Below are 19,638 nucleotides of genomic sequence, written 5' to 3'. Positions count from 1 at the left end.
ATGAAAAATGTCTCTATAGTATTAACCTTTTAACTGTCAAGTTATTTTGATGATTTGGGTGCATAAATTGTCAAATTTTTTTATTTCAAAAATGAAATGCTTGCTTCGCAGTCAAAAAAATAAATAAATAAAAAAAAAAAATGTCGTGCACTTTGAACTTTAACCTCTGTCCTTTGAAACCTTCAGTAAAATTCTGCCATCCATTGAACTGAAACCGAAATTAACTTCTCACGATATATATTCGGGTATAACAATACGATGCACTCAAAAAAAAAAATTAGCCCCAGTAATACTCGGGCGTGATATTTTGGAATACCAGTGCTCGGGCATGACAGTTAAAAGGTTAACACATAATGGATGTATTTTACAGAAAGTTTGCAATGAATTTCTTACTTTTTGGAGAATATCTGGAAGAACAATGAAAACATAATATTTGAATGTTTTACTTCTGATACTAGAATCTTTTTCTTAACATGCTTAGCTTCCCTTTATTTTCTTTACTTTTCACTAGACACAAGTGTGGAAAATATTAAAAATGCTTTCTAATCTTATCACATGGACAGGCATTATAGAAAAGAATTTTTTTATTAATAAAGAAATTGAAAACTGGCAATTTAAAAGATTCATCTAATACAGTTAAAAGTCGTTAATCCGGACTCGTCGGAACTTCGTCGATTCCGGATTATCGATTTTCCGGATTATAGATCATCAGTTTAAATCTGGTAAGATGGCATGCAGAAATTATAAAATTAAAAATATGAAACCGTAATTTATGAAATAAAGAACAATTATGATCTAAAAACTATCAAAATTTAAAAAAAAAAAAAAAAAAAAAAAAAAAAAAAAAACTTAATATTTGTTTGTTTACTTTATTAAACATTTCTTTCAATGTAAATTGTTTAAGTTGCTTCGTTTTTTATGTGATAATACATTCTCTTTAATTCTATAAACAGACATAATTTCTTGTTAAGTTACAAAGTTCCCCTGTTCAAGTCCTATAATTGCTGTGTCGAGAATACAGACTAATTTGTCAATCGAAATTTTTTTCGTTTGCAATAACCTCTGTCACTGTCTTCGCTATCGGAAGCGAATTATAATGACGAGGAATTTGATTTAAATCATATCAAAGACGGAGTACATCGAGATGAAATACTACATTTAGTAAGGAATTATAAGCCAAATAAAATAAAAACATCTGCCCTGAAGATAAGGATAGTGCTGACAGATCAACTTCCAATTCATTGCACGCCGCAGCGTTTAAGATAAACAAAGTTTAGATAATCAAACGTTAAAGTTTAGATAAACAAAGGATATTCCTTTATCCATTTTTTGCAGCAATTCCACTTTTTGTTTAATGGACTTCGAAACATGCTTTCGCTTTGTAGATCCTTTACATATTAGTAAACATATATCAGAAATTCTGTTTGACATAATCGAAAGTTCAAGCTTACTTTTATAAAATTGCTCTAGCAGTCTGCAAAAGATAATAAGCCGAACCCAATTCGAAGATTAAGGAACAACGCAATCTGCAACATTAACTGAATTAGATAATTTTAGCTTAGCTTATAGCATCTGTTATACATTATACGCGCATTCGTAAATGTATTTTGCGCACGCATATTCTCAGCCGTAAAGGTCTTCATAGGTACGCGTCAACGCAACACATGCGCAGAAAGTTTGTAGCTTTGAGGTCCGGATTATAGATTATTCCGGATTATGTGTGTCCGAATTAACGACTTTTGACTGTATGTCTTAATGCATCATACACAGGTCTGACGCTAGGCATTTTCCCACCTGGTGCAATCACATGGAATATTAAACTTATCTCTGTAGATCCTAAAATTTGCTGACTAGTGCCTCTCTAAATTCTGCTTCCGGTGCCTGCTCTAAATTCTAAAAGTTTTGCCATTTCTACATTTTGTTGCTCAGTGTGTCAATTAACGACTTTTGACTGTATGTCTTAATGCATCATACACAGGTCTGACGCTAGGCATTTTCCCACCTGGTGCAATCACATGGAATATTAAACTTATCTCTGTAGATCCTAAAATTTGCTGACTAGTGCCTCTCTAAATTCTGCTTCCGGTGCCTGCTCTAAATTCTAAAAGTTTTGCCATTTCTACATTTTGTTGCTCAGTGTGTCACTAAATTCTAAAAATTCTGCCACACCAGCTCTGTAACCAGCCCTTACCATACATATTTCATATTTCTCCTGAATGTTCATATTACTAAAGAAATAAAATTAGCAGTTTTTTCTATACATTGTAAATGCATTTAGTTTTTTTAGAATAACAGAAATATTTATTTAAATCCAAAAATTCTGAAATGAAAAGGAAGCATTTTGAAGAAAGAAACCGAGTGCATACAGACAAAGAAAATTATTCTTCATATATATATACAGGTATTATTATGTAAATTACCCAGTTGTGTATAATTTCAAGCCTTTACTATAATTTCCCGTTTCTATTTCCTCCCCAGAATGCAAATCACTTAGTTTTTAAACTGAGGTTTTTGGTGTGTAAGACAGAATGTGCTTTTAATCTCTGCTTGCTTGCTGCATTAGTTCCTGCCAGCTCTGATAATTTGCAACTTTTTGTCTTTTCGTTATCGCTGCTGACATTTGCTGAGCCAGCTTGAATTAAAATTAAATTATATAGTTTTTGACCACTATCCATGTTTTTTTGTTTGAATTTGACTGTTCTTGTTTAATTACATCACCACAAACTGCAATTGAATTGATTAGCATAAGAACATACCTTTAAGTTCTTTTAAATAAGAGGCTTATTTAAACCTTTGTCTGACTTTGTAGTTACCTTTGAGACATAGCGATAACTTGCTTCACATCTGTCAGGAGTTTTTGGACTATTTAACTTTTACCAGATCAATTAAACCCTCATAGGTACATTGTGGAGAGGTTGACAAGTTAGGAGATAAAGCACGCAGAACTAGTCAGAACATTGGTTTGTGTATTCAAACAGATTTTTAATTGTTAGGAAAGATGTTTAAAGAGAAGAAAATTGATATAAATTAAGCCAAAATGTCTGGGAAGGCTTCAAATTAAAAAGATGCATAAATATTTTGTTAAGTGTTGTTGCTTCAAAACATAAATGTTTTGTAGCTTTAGTGTATAATTATCCTAATACAGTCAAAAGTCGTTAATTCGGACACCCATAATCCAGAATGATCTATAATCCAAACCTCAAAGCTAAAATCTTTCTGCGCATGCGCGGCGTTAACGCATGCGCATAGGCGTTTTACGCGTGCACGCAAGACATGTGCGACTGCGCATATGCGTCTGCGCAAGCGCAGAATACGTTTTTGCATGCGAATTTAATGTATAATGGACGGTATAAGCTAAAATTATCTAATAACTATTTCAGTTAATGTTGATGATTTCGTTGTTCCTTAATCTTCGAATTAGATCCGGCTTATTATTTTTTGCAGACTGTAAGAGCAATTTTATAAAAGTAAACTTGAACTTTCGATTATGTCAAATAGAATTTCCGATGCTGGAGCTCCCAAAGGATCTAGAAAACGAAAGTATGTTTCGATGTCCATTAAACAAAATACGAATTGCTACAAAAAATGGATAAAGGTATAACCTTTGTTTATCTAACCGTTCCAAAATCTGTTTATCAATTTCACGCTGCTCTGCGCGGGAGGGGGGACGTCGCGGCATGCAATGAACTGGAAGTTGATCTGTCAGCACTATCATTATCTTCAGGGCAGATGTTTTTATTTTATTCGCCTTATAATTCCTTACTAAATGTAGTATTTAATCTCTATGTACTCCGTCTTTGATATGATTTAAATCAAATTCCTCGTCATTATAAATATCCCGAATATGAATCAAATAGTTTTCTGGTTGCAATTTTCTAATTTCGGCTATGCGTAATTTATGCTTTACGCATGCGCGCGTTGAAAGAAATGTTTAATAAAGCAAACAAATAAATATTAAGCTTCTTTTTTTGTAAATTTTGATACCCTTTAGATCATAATTGCTCATTATTTTATAAATTACGGTTTCATATTTTTAATTTTATAATTTCTGTATGCCATCTTACCAGAATTAAACTGATGATCTATAATCCGGAAAAATCAATAATCCGGAATCGTCGAAGTCCCGACGAGTCCAAATTAAAGACTTTTGACTGTATCATTTAAGAATCGATGACATAAATTGCATGTATTTTAACGTGTGAAATTTTATTAGATTGTGATTTTAATAGGGACTTTTAACAATATTGTTAAAAAATAAGTAAAATGTAATAGTAATCATGTAAATCCGTAATGACTAAGGTTATCTAACTACCTAATTTAATTTATAACTAACTGCTTACCCTTAAAAATTATCTCCGCATAATAAAGTGAGTTATTGCCTTTCATTATTCCTTTGCGTGGTACAAGGTATAACACAAAAATGTAAAAATTCATGTAAAACTTATTCTTAGTATCTAGTGAGACCTAAAATAATACAAAGCAACTTAGTGTCACCTCTGGTGCTTTAGGGGCTTTTTGGAACCTTAAAGTATATTAACTTGGTTACAACCCCTGAAACTTTACACAGAGCTATGGCACTGACCGCAACAGACAGAGCCCAACTAACTTTCAAAACTAGCTAACCGTGCCCACATCAGGCCTCTCAGTTTTGTTCTGATCAGCAGGTCTCTCTCTAGGTAAGGAGCAGCGGCGACAACAGCCAGTCTTTTGTTATAAATCTTTCTGATTATGATTTTACTTCTCATTTTAAATTATGACGCTTGACATAAAATCTACCTGCTATTTACTAAACCTCTAGATTGAGCAAGTAATGAGACATATTAATAAAAAAAAAAAAAAAAAAAAAAAAAAAATGAAACTAACTATTAGTAAAACGTAAATAAAATGTCACTTATCTTCTTTCAAATATACCGAACTATTGAAGTGTCAAATATTTAATGCTATTTGATAAATTTCATAAAATATATTTTATGCTCAAACTAATTAATAATTAAGTTATGTTTAATAATAATGCTTCCTACTTACGGATCTATATTGTTTTTTGGGTGGTATTACAAAAGTGAAGTTCAGGCACATATAATATTTTAATTAAATTTATTAATTTGCTGTTTGCTCATAGGTCCTTAATTTTTTTCAGTAATGGTCCTTAAAAGTCCTTAAAAGTACTTAATTTTCATGTGCAGAAATGTGTACGAACCCTGGTTTAGAAGACTATGCCCAGAAATCTACTGATATGGTTCCAGATCCAAAGTGAAATAAGAGTTTGTTAGTCAAGTTACAACTTCAGTATCAGCTGATGCAGAACCATTTAGTGACGAAGAAATCAAAAAGGACCAGTTGCAACATGGCAATGTTAACCCATAATTATCTGAATGGAGACTAAATAAGAAAGCTATCTGTCAGGACATTACAATCTCTAGTCTGCGTCAAAACAATATTAGGCTGTCTGAGACTCGCTCCATATTCGAAATGACGTAGTGTACTGGAAGTTCAGTTACACAGCAATCAAAGTTGAAGCCAGTTCAGAATAATGAAGTTTTTGCAGAGAGCTTGAGAGCACTTCTACTGTAGCAATACAAGGGCCAGAAAGTGATGTCGGAAAGTAGGCTAGAAAGAGTAACAAAATTTTGATCTTGTAATGCCTGTGTTAATTAAAAAAATGGTAATCATTCATCCTAGGATAATCATTTAATGTAACTATATTTGCCAAATATAATTGATTATTGTAATTCAATTTTTAATTTCTAAGTAATTAACTTTATTTTAATCTTATTCATATAATTTAATGTGGCCTCTTCCTTCTAAATTTATTTACCATTAGTTAATAATATTTTCAAATTTCAGGCAGTTTTCTCTAGCATAGTCCTGACACTAATATGCTGCTAAATAAATATAAAATACTTGAATTTATTTTTAAATATCATAAATAGATTTCTTTCTTTCGTTTAATTGCAAAATGTCTTTCCAGGTTGGGCAGATTCTAATCTCAATCTTCAGTGGATAAAACAACTGCTATTATAATTATAATACAGTCAAAAGTCCATAATCCGGACCTAAAAGCTACAAACTTTCTGTGCATGCGTATATGCGTTTACGCGTGCGCATAATACCTTTATACATGCGCATATGTGTTTACGCATGCGTGTTTAATGTATAACGGACGGTATAAGCTAAGTTAAAATTATCTAATTATGTATTTCAGTTAATGTTGCAGATTGCGTTGTACCGTAATTTTCTAACTGGATCCGGCTTATTATTTTTTGCAGACTGTTAGAGCAATTTTATAAAAAGTAAGCTTGAACTTTCGATTATGTCAAAAAGAGTTTCCAGTTCTGGAGCTGCCAAAAGATCTACAAAGCGAAAGCATGTTTCGATGTCCATTAAACAAAAAGTGGAATTGCTGCAAAAAATGGATAAAGGCATGAAGAAAGTGACAGAGAGGTGATTTGTTTCTGTAACTATTTCGAAATCTGTTTATCAATTTCACGCTGCTCTGCAGGGGAAGGACGTAGCGGCGCACAATGAACTGGAAGTTGAACTGTCAGCACTATCCTCATCTTCAGGGCATATGTTTTTATTTTATTCGGCTTATAATTCCTCACTAAATGTAGTGTTTCATCTTGTTGTACTTCGATATAATTTAAATCAATTTCCTCGTCATTATAAATATCACAAATACACATCAAATAGTTTTCTGTTTGCAATTTTCTAATTTTCGACTATGCGTAATGTATGCTTTACGCATGTGCGCATTGAAAGAAATGTTTAATAAAGTAAGCAAATAAATATTAAGTTTATTTTTTTTTGTAAAATTTGATACCCTTTAGATCATAATTGGTCTTTATTTCATAAATTATGGTTTAATATTTTATAATTTCTGCTTGCCATCTTACCAGATTAACTGAACAAGAAATTATGTCTTTTTATATAGAATTAAAGAGAAAGTATTAGCACATAAAACAAAGCAACTTAAACAACTTACATTGAAAGAAATGTTTAATAAAGTAAACAAATAAATATTAGGCCTTTTTTTTTTGTGTAAATTTTGATACCCTTTAGATTATAATTGCTGTTTATTTCATAAATTACAGTTTCATATTTTTAATTTTATAATTTCTGCATGCCATCTTACCAGATTTAAACTGATGATCTATAATCCGGATTAAAGACTTTTGACTGTAGTAATGGTTTGAGTATTATATACAGTCAAAAGTCGTTAATTCGGACACCCATAATTCGGAATGATCTATAATCCGGACCTCAAAACTAAAAACTTTCTGCGCATGCGCCGCGTTGACACATGCGCATAGGCGTTTACGCGTGCGCGTAAGACCTTTTACGACTGTGCATATGAGTGTGCGCAAGTGCAGAATACGTTTTCGCGTGTGCGTTTTATGTATAATGGACGTATAAGCTAAATAATTATCTATTTCAGTTAATGTTGATGATTGCGTTGTTCCTTAATTTTCGAATTGGATCCGGCTTATTATTTTTTGCAGACTGTAAGAGCAATTTTATAAAAGTAAGTTTAAACTTTCGATTATATCAAATAGAATTTCCGATATATATTTGTTAATATGTAAAGGATCTAAAGCGAAAGTATGTTTTGAAATCCGACATCTGTTTATCAATTTCACGCTGCTCGGCGCAGATGTTTTTATTTTATTTGGCTTATAATGCCTTATCAAATGTAGTATTTCATCTCGATGTGCTCCGTCTTTGATATGATTTAAAACAAGTTACTCGTGGATAGCAAAGAAAGTGACAGAGGTTATTGAAAACGAAAAAATTTCGATTGACAAGTTAGTCAGTATTCTCGAAACAGCAATTATAGGACTTGAACAGCGGAACTTTGTAACTGAACAAGAAATTATGTCTGTTTAAAGAATTAAAGAGAAAGTATTATTACATGAAACGAAGCAACTTAAACAACTTACATTGAAAGAAATGTTTAATAAAGTAAACAAATAAATATTAAGCTTTTTCTTTTTGCAAATTTTGATACCCTTTAGATCATAATTGTTCTTTATTTCATAAATTACGGTTTCATACTTTTAATTTTAGAATTTCTGCATGCCATCTTACGAGATTTAAACTGATGATCTATAATCCGGAAAAATCGATAATCCGGAATCGCCGAAGTCCCGACGAGTCCGGATTAACGACTTTTGACTGTATATAGGTAAATGTTTCTGTTTTCAAATGGCACCATAATTAATTTACCTCTAAGCACAGCCAATACCACTATACAGACAGATTGGAATTTTCTTAAAACAAGTCAGGGAATTTCATTCTTCTGTTTTGAGTGGCAACCCTGATTGGTACCTAAAGCTGTACACGATTTGATAACATTTCGTTGCTGACTTTGAGACACCTCATACTGGATGATAATGATATTTTTTTTTTTTACACATTTCTCAAAACAGTGTTCTAAAGCAAGCCTCTTTCTTTCAAATGCTAAAAATCATTTCACAAAATATGATTAAAACATGGCAGTGTGAACTATTTGGTGCCGGGAAACTTTACTTAAAACCTGATATTAATGTACTTAAAATAGTGTAGTAATATGTCTGTCTATTGTTAAATGTACTCTTCTGTATTGCATTAGATAGTAAATAACTATAGTTAGGCTTACAATACATCATGGTTTTTTAGTGTTGTCTGGGGTTTGAGAAGTTTATGACTGGTAAGTTTTTTTTTAAGACCTATGTGTTCGATATCATGTTTTTAAAATTCTCTTACCACTGTACATTTCTCAGCCGATTTCGGGGCAAGCATTGTGGATTTTGATGGAGGCATGGCTACTGTCCCGCCACAATGTTTTACTTAGTTACTTGGCAATACAACAGGGGCAGTGTGTTCATGTTGTTTTCGTGTATGAAGTACTTCGCCTACATGACTTTGATCATTTTATCTGTATTCATTTTTCATCTCATCACTACAATGGACAAAAGAAAATAATGTAATTAATGTTAACCTCCAACAGGAATACAAATTTTAGAAATTATGTAGTGGCAGAAACAATGAACGTGTTTTGCACGTTATATACCGGACAATTTTCTGTTGCACATAAAGGAAAGGGCGATGTCGAAGACCATGTGAAAACAGCTAAATATAGGGAGTGCTATTAATGCTACTACTTCAGCAAACATAAGAGATTTTTTTTTAAAGCCAAAGATAGTAATAGCAATAACAATGATCTTGAGTATGCTGCTAAAGAAGCTTCATTTTCATATCACACTGCTAGACACGAACTCAGTTTCAAAACATCAGATTGCACATCTAAACTGGTTAAAAAGTTGTATGACCCAAAATTTTCATCTGCTGGAACAAAAGCAGAGTCAATTACTGTAAAAGTTATTTCGCCATTTATATTTGATAATGTATTTCGTTCTTTGTAAAATGTTTATTATGTAACAATAACAATAGGTAGCTCAAACAGAAGTGAAGCAAAACTTCTTCCAATTGTTGCAAGATATTTCAACCCGCAAGAGGAAATTTAAGTTAAGTTTTTAAATTTTGATGAAGTATCAGGTGAAACTGCTCAAATTTTGACAGTATCTTTTGCAGTGCTTGAAAACTTGAGGAAAAGTTGCTTTGTTATACTGCCGATAACACTAACAGTTATTTTGGTGGTATGAAGAGAAAGGGGAATGAAAACGTGTTCAGAAAAAGTTCAAAATGATTTAGATAAACTTATATTAGGAATTGGTTGTTCAGCCCACATTGTACATAATTTAGTACAAACACCATGTGATTCTCTACCCCTGAACATAGAAGTTATTGTTATAAAAATTTACAAATATTTTCACATGTATGCACTAAGAGTAGCGAAACTTAAAGAGTTCTGTGAATTTGTGGAAACAGATTACAAAAAAAGTATTATCTCATAGCAGCACAATGTTTCTTAGTTTGTTACCTGCAACAGATAGAATTCTTTCCATTTTTGATAGCCTAAAATCATACTTCCTATCTTGTGACAAATGCTCAAAATTATTATTTGATTATATTATATATATATATTTTTTAATCTAGAAAGTGAACTGTATTTGAAATTTTTATATGGTACTCTACAGTTATTTAATAATGTAGTTTTGAAACTGGAAGCTAATTCTATCACAGCAACAGAAGCATTTAAAACATATTCTGAATTAATTTGTCAACTTAAGAAAAGAAAAGCCCACAAATATATACCATCTTCTGCCAAAGAATTGCTACGCATTCTAAAAGAAAATAATGATGTTCATTCAAAATTTCTTTCTAAGAGTAGGCAATTTTTATAAGTCTAGTATTCAATACTTAGAGTTGTGGAGAACCAATTTTGATAAAGTTAGTAAGTTTCAGTGGATAAATTTACGAACTAAAATTGCCTGGTCTGATTTAGAAGAAAGTGCACAAGTTCTTAATGAAATTATAAAAGATTCCATAAAGATTGGTGATTTATTTGATGAATGTATATTGTTGAATCATATAATTCAAAACCAAAGGGTAGGTTGTGGACCAGATTCTGAAAAAGTATCAGATACTATTGAAGAGAAGTGGAAAGCAATTTTTAAAGTGTTTCCAAAGACATATTTCAAGTTGCAATATTTTTAAAGTGGTTGAGTTTGCAATGTCTTTGCGTGGGACATCTGCTTCAGTTGAGAGAGTTTTTTTTTTTCAATTATGCGGAACATTTGGCCTACAGAATGGGGTAGGCTTTCAGTATCTACTGTTAAACATCTGCTTAGTATTAAAATTTTATTAGAAACTCAATATAGCAGAGAGTGGATACTTACATGCATGAGAATAAATAATACACAACATACCTGTTGGGAGTTTGGAACACAAGTGAAGTTTTATTGGAGTGCACAGTTATAGAATATAAAAAACAGTGGCGCCATCTATGGGCCAAGAACATATTTAAAGCTAACCTTTTTTACACTCCCACTTTAGGTTTAAATATCATCCTAATTAAATACAATGAGAAATTACATCAGCACACATACATATAACAAAACATTAAATTACATTAGTCTTCATTTTAAACCCATCATTTTTGCACACATTTCATGTTTTGCACTGTTTACATTTTTTGTCAAAAAAGTCTGCAATCATATCATCTTATATTGTATGTCAATGTGCTGAAGTTTCACAGCTTCTCGCACGAAATGATGTTGTATATCAATATGCTTTGATCTACCATGATACACAATATTTTTGCTGAGATTAATAGCACTGTTGTTATCGCAGTATAATAATACTGGCTTTGCAGTAATAATCCCAAGTTCTTTAACAATTTTGTTGAGCCATATGGCTTCTTTAGTAGCTGCAGAAAGAGCCATATATTCGGCTTCTGTTGTACTAGTTGCAATGGTTGGTTGACGCTTACTACACCACCTCCGATGAGGAAAACATCCAGTGGTTGATCGTCGATCCCCAGCATCACCTCCATAGTTTGAGTCGCTGTAACCAAGGACATCAGCACTATAGTCCTTTGAAAAAGACAATGTAGCACCTGTAGTGGCTCGAAAATACCGCATGATGTGCTTGACAGCATTCCAGTGAACCCTTGCCGGATTATTGGAGAACTGGCTAAGGAAATTCACAGCATAAGTTATATCTGGCTGTGTTGCTTGAGCTGCATAAAGAAGACTCCCAATGGCAGCCTGATAAGGAGTGGTGTTGGTGGTGTATTGAGAATACGGCAAAGCACACTAGGGCTATCTGCCTAAGGGGAGGGATGCCTTCGTGGAGGACTTTCTAAGGGAAACTGGCTCGTATACACGTTACACATGGGGAAAACCACGAAAACGCCCATGCAGCCAGCCCGTTCGCGGGATTCGAACCTCGGACCGAACTACCAGTGTTCAGCGATTTTACCGCTCGGCCGCTGGTGTGCCAGCCTGATAAGGAACAGGTAGCTTTTGTTCCTTACTAGTTGGTATCTGCAGTTTAGATAACACTTGATTTTGGTCTAATGGTGTTTTTACACCATGAGATTCATGCATATTATATTTGCAAAGCATACTCTCTACATACTGAGTTTGACTAAGGATAATGGACCCTTTAGTTCTATCTCATTCAATTTTAATTCCTAAGCAATAATTTGCTGGTCTTTCATTTCAAATTTTTCTTTAAGTTGTTGTTTTACCCAATTTTTAAGTTCTATGTTATTACTAAAAATGAGTAAGTCATCAACATAAATAGTAACAATAACATGATCTTTATTTCCATTTATTTTAATATAGACACAACTATCAAAAGAACTTTGCCTCAGCCCCATTTCTTTTAAACCCTTTTCTAACAGTTGGTACCATAGTCTACCACTCTGCTTTAAACCATCTAATGCTTTGTTTAATTTTAGGACCTTTCCCTTTAAGTTTTGCTTGTAAAATTCACTGAAACCATCTGGAATTTTCATATAAATGTCTTCATTTAGAGTTCCCTGTACAAAAGCCATTACAGCATCCATTTGGTCAATTTCCCAATCATATATAGCTGCATAAGCTAATAAAACTCTTAATGTTACGTATCGGACAACTGGTGCAAATGTTTCAGTATAATCTATTCCCTCAATTTGAGAATAGCCCTTAGCAACTAAACGTGTTTTATATCTTTCAGTCTTGCCTACTGAATTACATTTAATTTTGAAAACCCATTTACAATCTACAATGTTCTTATCATAAGGTTTATCTATTATTTCCCATGTTTTGTTTTTATTATGGCCTAATATAGTCTCACATATAGAATCCTTCCACTGGTTTGCATCATTGCCCCTTAATGCTTAATCAATGGTTTTCGGTTCAGAATACACACCATTTGTTGCTGCTGCCAAAGCTTTAACAAAGCACATTCGATCTAAATTTGGCATTGGCATTTCTGGCATCCCGTGTGTGTCAAAGTCCTGATAACTATTTGGGAATCTAAGTTTTCTGTTTCTAGTCAACATAGGTAGCTCATCAACTACACTACTGTTATCATGGCTATCATTTTGAGCAGTATTATGTTCATCGTGATTAGATTTAATACTAGCATTAACTAATTCATGATCAGACTGAGTATTATCATTAACCATCCCTTCCAATTCACCATTCTGATCATCAGCTATTGCATTCTCAGTATCTGAAAATGTCGTAATCATGCTCCCACTGAATGAGGATTCATCATAGAATTTTGGCATATTACTTGCCTTTTTGTAGTACATTTCATTTTCCAAAAATTGTACATCTCGTGCATTTATTATTTCATAAGTTTTGGGATCTATTAATCGATAGCCTTTTCTATCTTGACAGTACCCAACAAGCATTAATTCCTTTGCTTTTATATCCCACTTTTTACGTTTTTGATTTGGAATGTGAGCAGATGCACAACATCCAAATACTCTCAAGTATTCTAAATTTGGCTTATCCCCATACCATTTTTCATAAGGGGTCATACCTGCAACTGCAATAGTTGGAGATATATTTTTACAGTGATTTGCAGTCTGCACTGCTTCAGCCCAATAATTTTGATCAAGGTGAGCATCCACCAACATTGATCGTGGTCGCTCTACAAGAGTTCTGTTACTACGTTCAGCTACACCCATTTGCTCTGGTGTAAATGGAATAGATTTTTGATGCTGAATTCCATTTGATGCTAAATAGTTATCCATCTCATTGTTTACATACTCAGTACCATTATCTGAGTGTAAGATTTTGATTGATTTGCCAGTTTGCCTTTCAACAAATGCTTGAAATATTTTGAATTTTTCAAAAACTTCAGATTTATTTTTCAAAAAATAAACAAAAGTCATTCGCGACAAATCATCAATAAAACTAATAAAGTAGCGAGAACCACCAATTGATGTAACATTCATAGGCCCACACAGGTCACTGTGTACTATGCCTAATAACTCTTTTGCACGCTTAGCTTTTCCCTTGGGAAATGGTTGTCTATGCATTTTGCCTTTAATGCATGACACACAATTTAACAATTTTCCGTTAAATGTAAAACCTTGATCATATCTTTTAATCTGGTCATTCCTCCTTCACTTAAATGGCCCACTCTTTTATGTAATAATTCATTTGAAATATTTTTATCAGTAATTAAAGCCCACTCATTACATAAATCAAGAAAATACAAATTATCTCCCATACCTGTTCCAGTAGCAACTAAATGTTTACCATCATACACAAAACATCTTTCACTTGTAAAAGTACTAACCATTCCAAATACTTTATTTAAATACTTAATGGACAGCAAATTGGCTGTTAACTTCGGAACGTGTAAAACATTACTAAAAGTTACAGACTCCCTTTTTTTATTTCTAGATAAGAGGAAAGTTATTTTACCCTTACCCTCTACTTCTATTACTGAACTTCCTGTTTTTATTTGATGAATACTAGCATCCTGATAATCATCTAATAATTCTTTATGTGGAGTCATGTGGTAAGAAGCACAAGAATCCATGTACCAAATATTGGGATGTAGATTAGAATTAGCTACACTAATTTCCGCTACATAAGCTTCTTCCCCATTTTTATGTTTTAATCCAACATTAGATTTTTTGTTAAACTTGTTTTCATTATATCTATCCTTTTTGAGAGGTGACTTCTGACAATCGGAGCTTTTGTGGCCAAACAAATTGCATTTAAAACATTTTCCTTTAAAGTACATTTTGCTTCTGATATTTTTATTAACAAATGCATATTCCTTACTTTCATTGACTAGGGGTTTTGAATCTTCGGCTAACAAGCGATTTTTAACATTGTCAACTGTTATTGCCTCACCACAATTTTTCAAAGCCATTATAAGAGGTTCAAACCGATCAGGTAAATTAGCTAAAATTATTCCTGCAATTAATTCTTCATCAGGTTTAACACCAGTAGATTTTAACTGCTGATAAGCTGAAATGGCCCTATGTAAATAGTCAGACATATCCTTACAATCAGTATAACGGGTATTCACTAATGTTTTAATTATTGAAACCTTTCTTGTGATTCCCTTATCATCATATGTTTCAGCTAATACTTTCCAAGCTTCCTTTCCACTTGTTAAATCCCTTATATCATTGAAAATAATTTGACTTACCTCTTCAACTATATATGACAGAGCTTTGGTATCCTTTACTGGATCTTCTTTTGTACCCTCTACATAAGCCCATAAATCTAATTTAATAAGATGCATTGTCATGGAAAATTTCCAATCCACGTAATTTTCCCTTCCACTCAATTGTTTGTGACTAAATGAACCTTCTCCCCCTGGCATTTTTCCTTTTTTAACTTTAATCAACAAAAGACAAAAAAAAAAAAAAAAAAAAAAAAAAAAAAAAAAAAAAATTATAATTTGAGATAAATTCAAATAAATTTTCTATTGAATTAATTTTATTCTCAAAGAAACATTTGCCCAAATAATTAACAGTCAAAAATATTTGTACTAGTTAAGCTTTTGCAGCCATGTGCTTTGACTAACCCTAACATAACCATGTGGTCAGTTTTGGTTAAAGTAATTCTAAAAATTTACAAATAGAATTAAATAAGCAAAAAAAAAAAAAAAAAAAAAAAAAAAAAAAAAAAAAAAAAAAAACTAGTCATTAGATTACTTATCCTCATTTCTTAATCTGGCCTGGACCCATAACCTATTAGAAACTCAATATAGCAGAGAGTGGTTACTTGCATGCATGAGAATAAATAATACACAACATACCTTTTGGGAGTTTGGAACAAAGAATCTATAGTGAGAATCCCCTAGAGATTCTTTGGTTTGGAACACAAGTGAAGTTTTATTGGAGTGCACAGTTATAGAATATAAAAAACAGTGGCGCCATCTATGGGCCAAGAACATATTTAAAGCTAACCTTTTTTATAAGTTTATTCAGAACTTTCTTGTGAATTTTATGTAATTAAAACAAACAAACCATTTCTGGAAAAAGTCATGTCTAGTGAAAAATACTACTGAATAAATAAAGTTTAATGTTTCAGTAAACTGTTAAAACTTTTAAATAATTTCAAAAATATATTCTGGGTTATATGTTCTGGGTTAGTGGTTCCAACCCAAGACATATTTTAAATATGTCCTGGGTTGAACCCTTAAAAATATGGTAAGCCTATCTATAGTAGCTTATTTATTTCATCAATAATTCATCAGTGTAGCATTGTTCAAAATTCTGCATGGTTTAAAAATATTTTTTCTTAGCAAATGTGTATTTTTATCTATTATATATTGATCTATTGATTATATATTGATAGTATTTTTATCTATTATATATTGATAGTTTTGCCAAGAGTAAGAGAATTTACCGTTATAAAGTATACTTTAAAAGAAAAAGTAACGGAATTTCTCAGATTTCTTTTGTAAAGCATGCTTGAATATAAAGTGACATTATTAGGTCATCCACTTAATTTTGGATTCTTTTTATTATTATTATTTTTCATTTATTTATTTATTTTGTTTCAGTTTCACTTATCATTCACAAGTTACTTGCAAGATTGCTAGCTTTAGAATAGTTATGTTGTGTATATTTATTTGCATTAGTTTAATTGTGTGCTGTCTAGGTTTTAGTTTTTAAGAATTTTTTTTCATTTGAAAGGAAAGTATTCAAATACATAATGATGATTACTTTTACAGTATTTAGCTGCCTATCTGTCAACTACATAAAAAAGCAAAAATAGTTTCTAGATGAATAATGCTTGAATATTTGATTGTCCAAGAGTTAAACAGAAAGTAAATTGTATTTGTTGTATATTTTGTATTTAGTTATTTATCACTCTTACATTGTGTTATTATGACCTACAGAGTTATTCCACGGGTGCTCATTGGTATCTACTAACAAAATTGATTTGCTTGTGATTTACAAAATTTGTGGTTCATGATTAAATGCCATTTAAATATTGTTGAAAGTACTGCTCAGTGACGTGGTGATTAATTTTTTTATTTTCTTTGGTGTCTTAGTTTATACAAATTCGTAAGTTGATATCATTTGCTATGAGTATCTTACATAGGATTTTCTAGGGGGTGGCAATTTGTAATTGCTGTTTGATATGAATACTTGAGTAATTTGCAAAGCAAAGAATGTTTTCAAATATGCAATTAAGCATTTAAACCAACTGAATATTAAATGTCTCCACTTTGACAATTTTAAGCATTCAGTATTAGATAATTAGCTAATTACCTTAACACAATATTTCACACTGGAGTAATACGTCTGTTAGTAAATATTTTCTATTTTTATAGGAAAAGAGAGTACAGTCCCAAAAGAACTGCAAGGCAATTCAACTGAAAATAGATATATGCTGGAAGGTAATCAATTGCCTGTTGGCCATATTTGTTGTCAGAATTTTTACATTTAAGCTCTTATATTGGTAAATAGTTGTTAGACCTGTCCAAAGCAATTCTTAATGTGTTAATATTTGAAGTCATTTCTGTATACATTTTTTGACAGAAACTATCCGCAGTGGCGATTTTGTTCTGGTCGTAGCTGAAATTCCTGATTTTTTTACTTTCTCAAATCTAGAGTTTCCAGATGTGTGAAATGTAGACTCTGTAACGAGTAATCCTGTAAAATCATAATCTTTCTCAAATTTTGTTTTAGAGCAAATATATCATTCAGAGATAACATAAATTAAAAACTTTTAGACTATATAAAATTCAATGAGCTCGGACTTCTTATCTGTGCGAACTAAGTTTGTCGTGTATGAAAAAGTTATTTCTGCTGTTTGTCTTAAGCAGAAAAACTGATATAGTAATGTTTTTGGTTAAAGTATTCAGACTAAAAAGAGACAGCAAACAGAAATACCCATTATTGAAAAAACTGATTAAATCTGTTAAATCTGTTCTGACTTGCTTCCGTGGACCCATTATTGAATGTTTATTTAATTATATGGTGGTATTATGTCAGAATGAAGAATTTCTTTAAACCGACAAAATGCTGCACAGAATGAAATATTTGTTCTCACAAAGTTTTTGGGTGTAGAAAATCTCTCTGATGACTATTGGCTAAAGTTTTGGGGATAATTTATTGCATAACTAGGTAGCTTCTTTATATTTTTCTTGTTTCTGACAGTTCTTCATCTCCAACCCCTGTTGATATGCATACTGCAAGTTCTAAACTAGCTTGAAGGGTTAAGTAAATAATCATTTGCCAATAAAGGTATATTTAATAAAATATATTTTTGAAGTATGCCTTTTTGGACTTGGCAGTGATGAAAGATTAATTTTTAAGATTGTGATGATCAGTTGCATTTGTATTTTTGTGTGTTCATCCACAGTAAAATATTTGGGTTAATTTATTGTATTAGTTGAAGTTGAAAAATCCACATATATTAGAAAAATCATACTGAGCACTAAATGACATCCTAGCTATTTTAAAATAAGATTAGTCATTAGTTTTACCATAGTTTCACTGATATTTAAGCTGTAGGCACTTCAGATTGGGGAAAATATTGCTTCCTCTTAGTGTGTGTGTATGTATATCTTACACACACACACACATATATATATGTTTTTTTATAAGATACAAAAAAACTCTCAATCTATTATTATATTTTACACACCCACATATGTATGTGTAAGATATAAAAAATATGAAAATTTATTGACAAATTAAACTTAATTGGAGCAAACTGATAATACACCTGTAAATTACTAATTTTTAAATAAAGTACAACTGCTTCAAGGCATCCATATTTTCCCTGTAGTAACCACAATACAAAATCTTTTGCCCAGTCACTGCTCAGTATTAAAACAAAGACTTTCTAAGCTTATAAATTATACCCCAACTGGCTATGCGTTCTACTTCTACTTTGTCAACATGTCACTTAGTCTCTGCTGTCTATTCTCCCTTATGTGAAATGTAATGTACAGTACAAAGTCCGTAATCCGGATGTCCATTATCCGAAATGATCTATAATCTGGACTTCAAAACCACAAACTTTTTTTTTTTTTGGTATGCTTCATGCATGAGCGTAATATGTTTACACATGCACGTTTAATGTATAACGGATGATATAAGCTAAGCTAAACTTATCTTTACTGATTCTAAGGCATTTCAGTTAATGTTGCAAATTGCACTGTTCCTTAATCTTCTAATTGGGTTTGGCTTATTATTTTTGCAGATTGTTAGAGCAATTTTATAAAAATTAAGCTTGAACTTTCGATAATGTCAAAAAGAGTTTACAATTATGGAGCTGCCAAAGGATCTACAAAGCGAAAGCATGTTTCATGTCCATAAAAAAAAAAAGTGGAATTGCTTCAAAAAATGGATAAAGGCATATCCGTCTCAAAATTATGCGAGGAGTATGGCATTGGATGACACAAGAAAAAAGAAAAAGGAACAACTTTTTGAATTTTTTGTGGAAGCATCTTAAACAACTTACATTGAAAGAAATGTTTAATAAAGTAAACAAATAAATATTAAGCCTTTTTTATTTATTATTATTATTATTATTATTTTGATACCCTTTAGATCATGATTGCTCTTTATTTCATAAATTACGATTTCATATTTTTAATTGTATAATTTCTGCATGCCATCTTACCTTAAATTGATAATCTATAATCCAGAAAAACCCCTAATCCGGAATCGCCGAACTCCCGACGAGTATGGACTTTGTACTGTACCTGCAAAATCAAAAATCATTCTGCTTGCTACATTTCTTGTTGTCGAAAAATATTTTTGCT

At 31.8% G+C, this 19,638-nt stretch overlaps 1 protein-coding gene across 4 annotated transcripts in view; it reads left to right on the top strand.

Moving 5' to 3' along the window:
• Positions 1 to 19,638, top strand: part of LOC118204090 (uncharacterized) — a 150,234-nt gene that overhangs the window by 86,605 nt on the left and 43,991 nt on the right. For all 4 annotated transcript variants that reach the window (XM_085820777.1, XM_085820770.1, XM_085820765.1 and 1 more), the window contains exon 5: positions 17,194 to 17,259. In XM_085820777.1, coding sequence (XP_085676903.1) covers positions 17,194 to 17,259 — 66 coding nt within the window. The remainder of the gene's footprint in view (positions 1 to 17,193; positions 17,260 to 19,638) is intronic.

Source organism: Stegodyphus dumicola, chromosome 1 (assembly GCF_044657685.1).
Source record: "Stegodyphus dumicola isolate Sdum_Otavi_A_Nest chromosome 1, ASM4465768v1".
Classification (NCBI taxonomy): Eukaryota; Metazoa; Arthropoda; class Arachnida; order Araneae; family Eresidae; genus Stegodyphus; species Stegodyphus dumicola.
The sequence above is the reverse complement of the archived record's forward strand: the minus strand, read 5'-3'. Positions and strand labels throughout refer to the sequence as shown.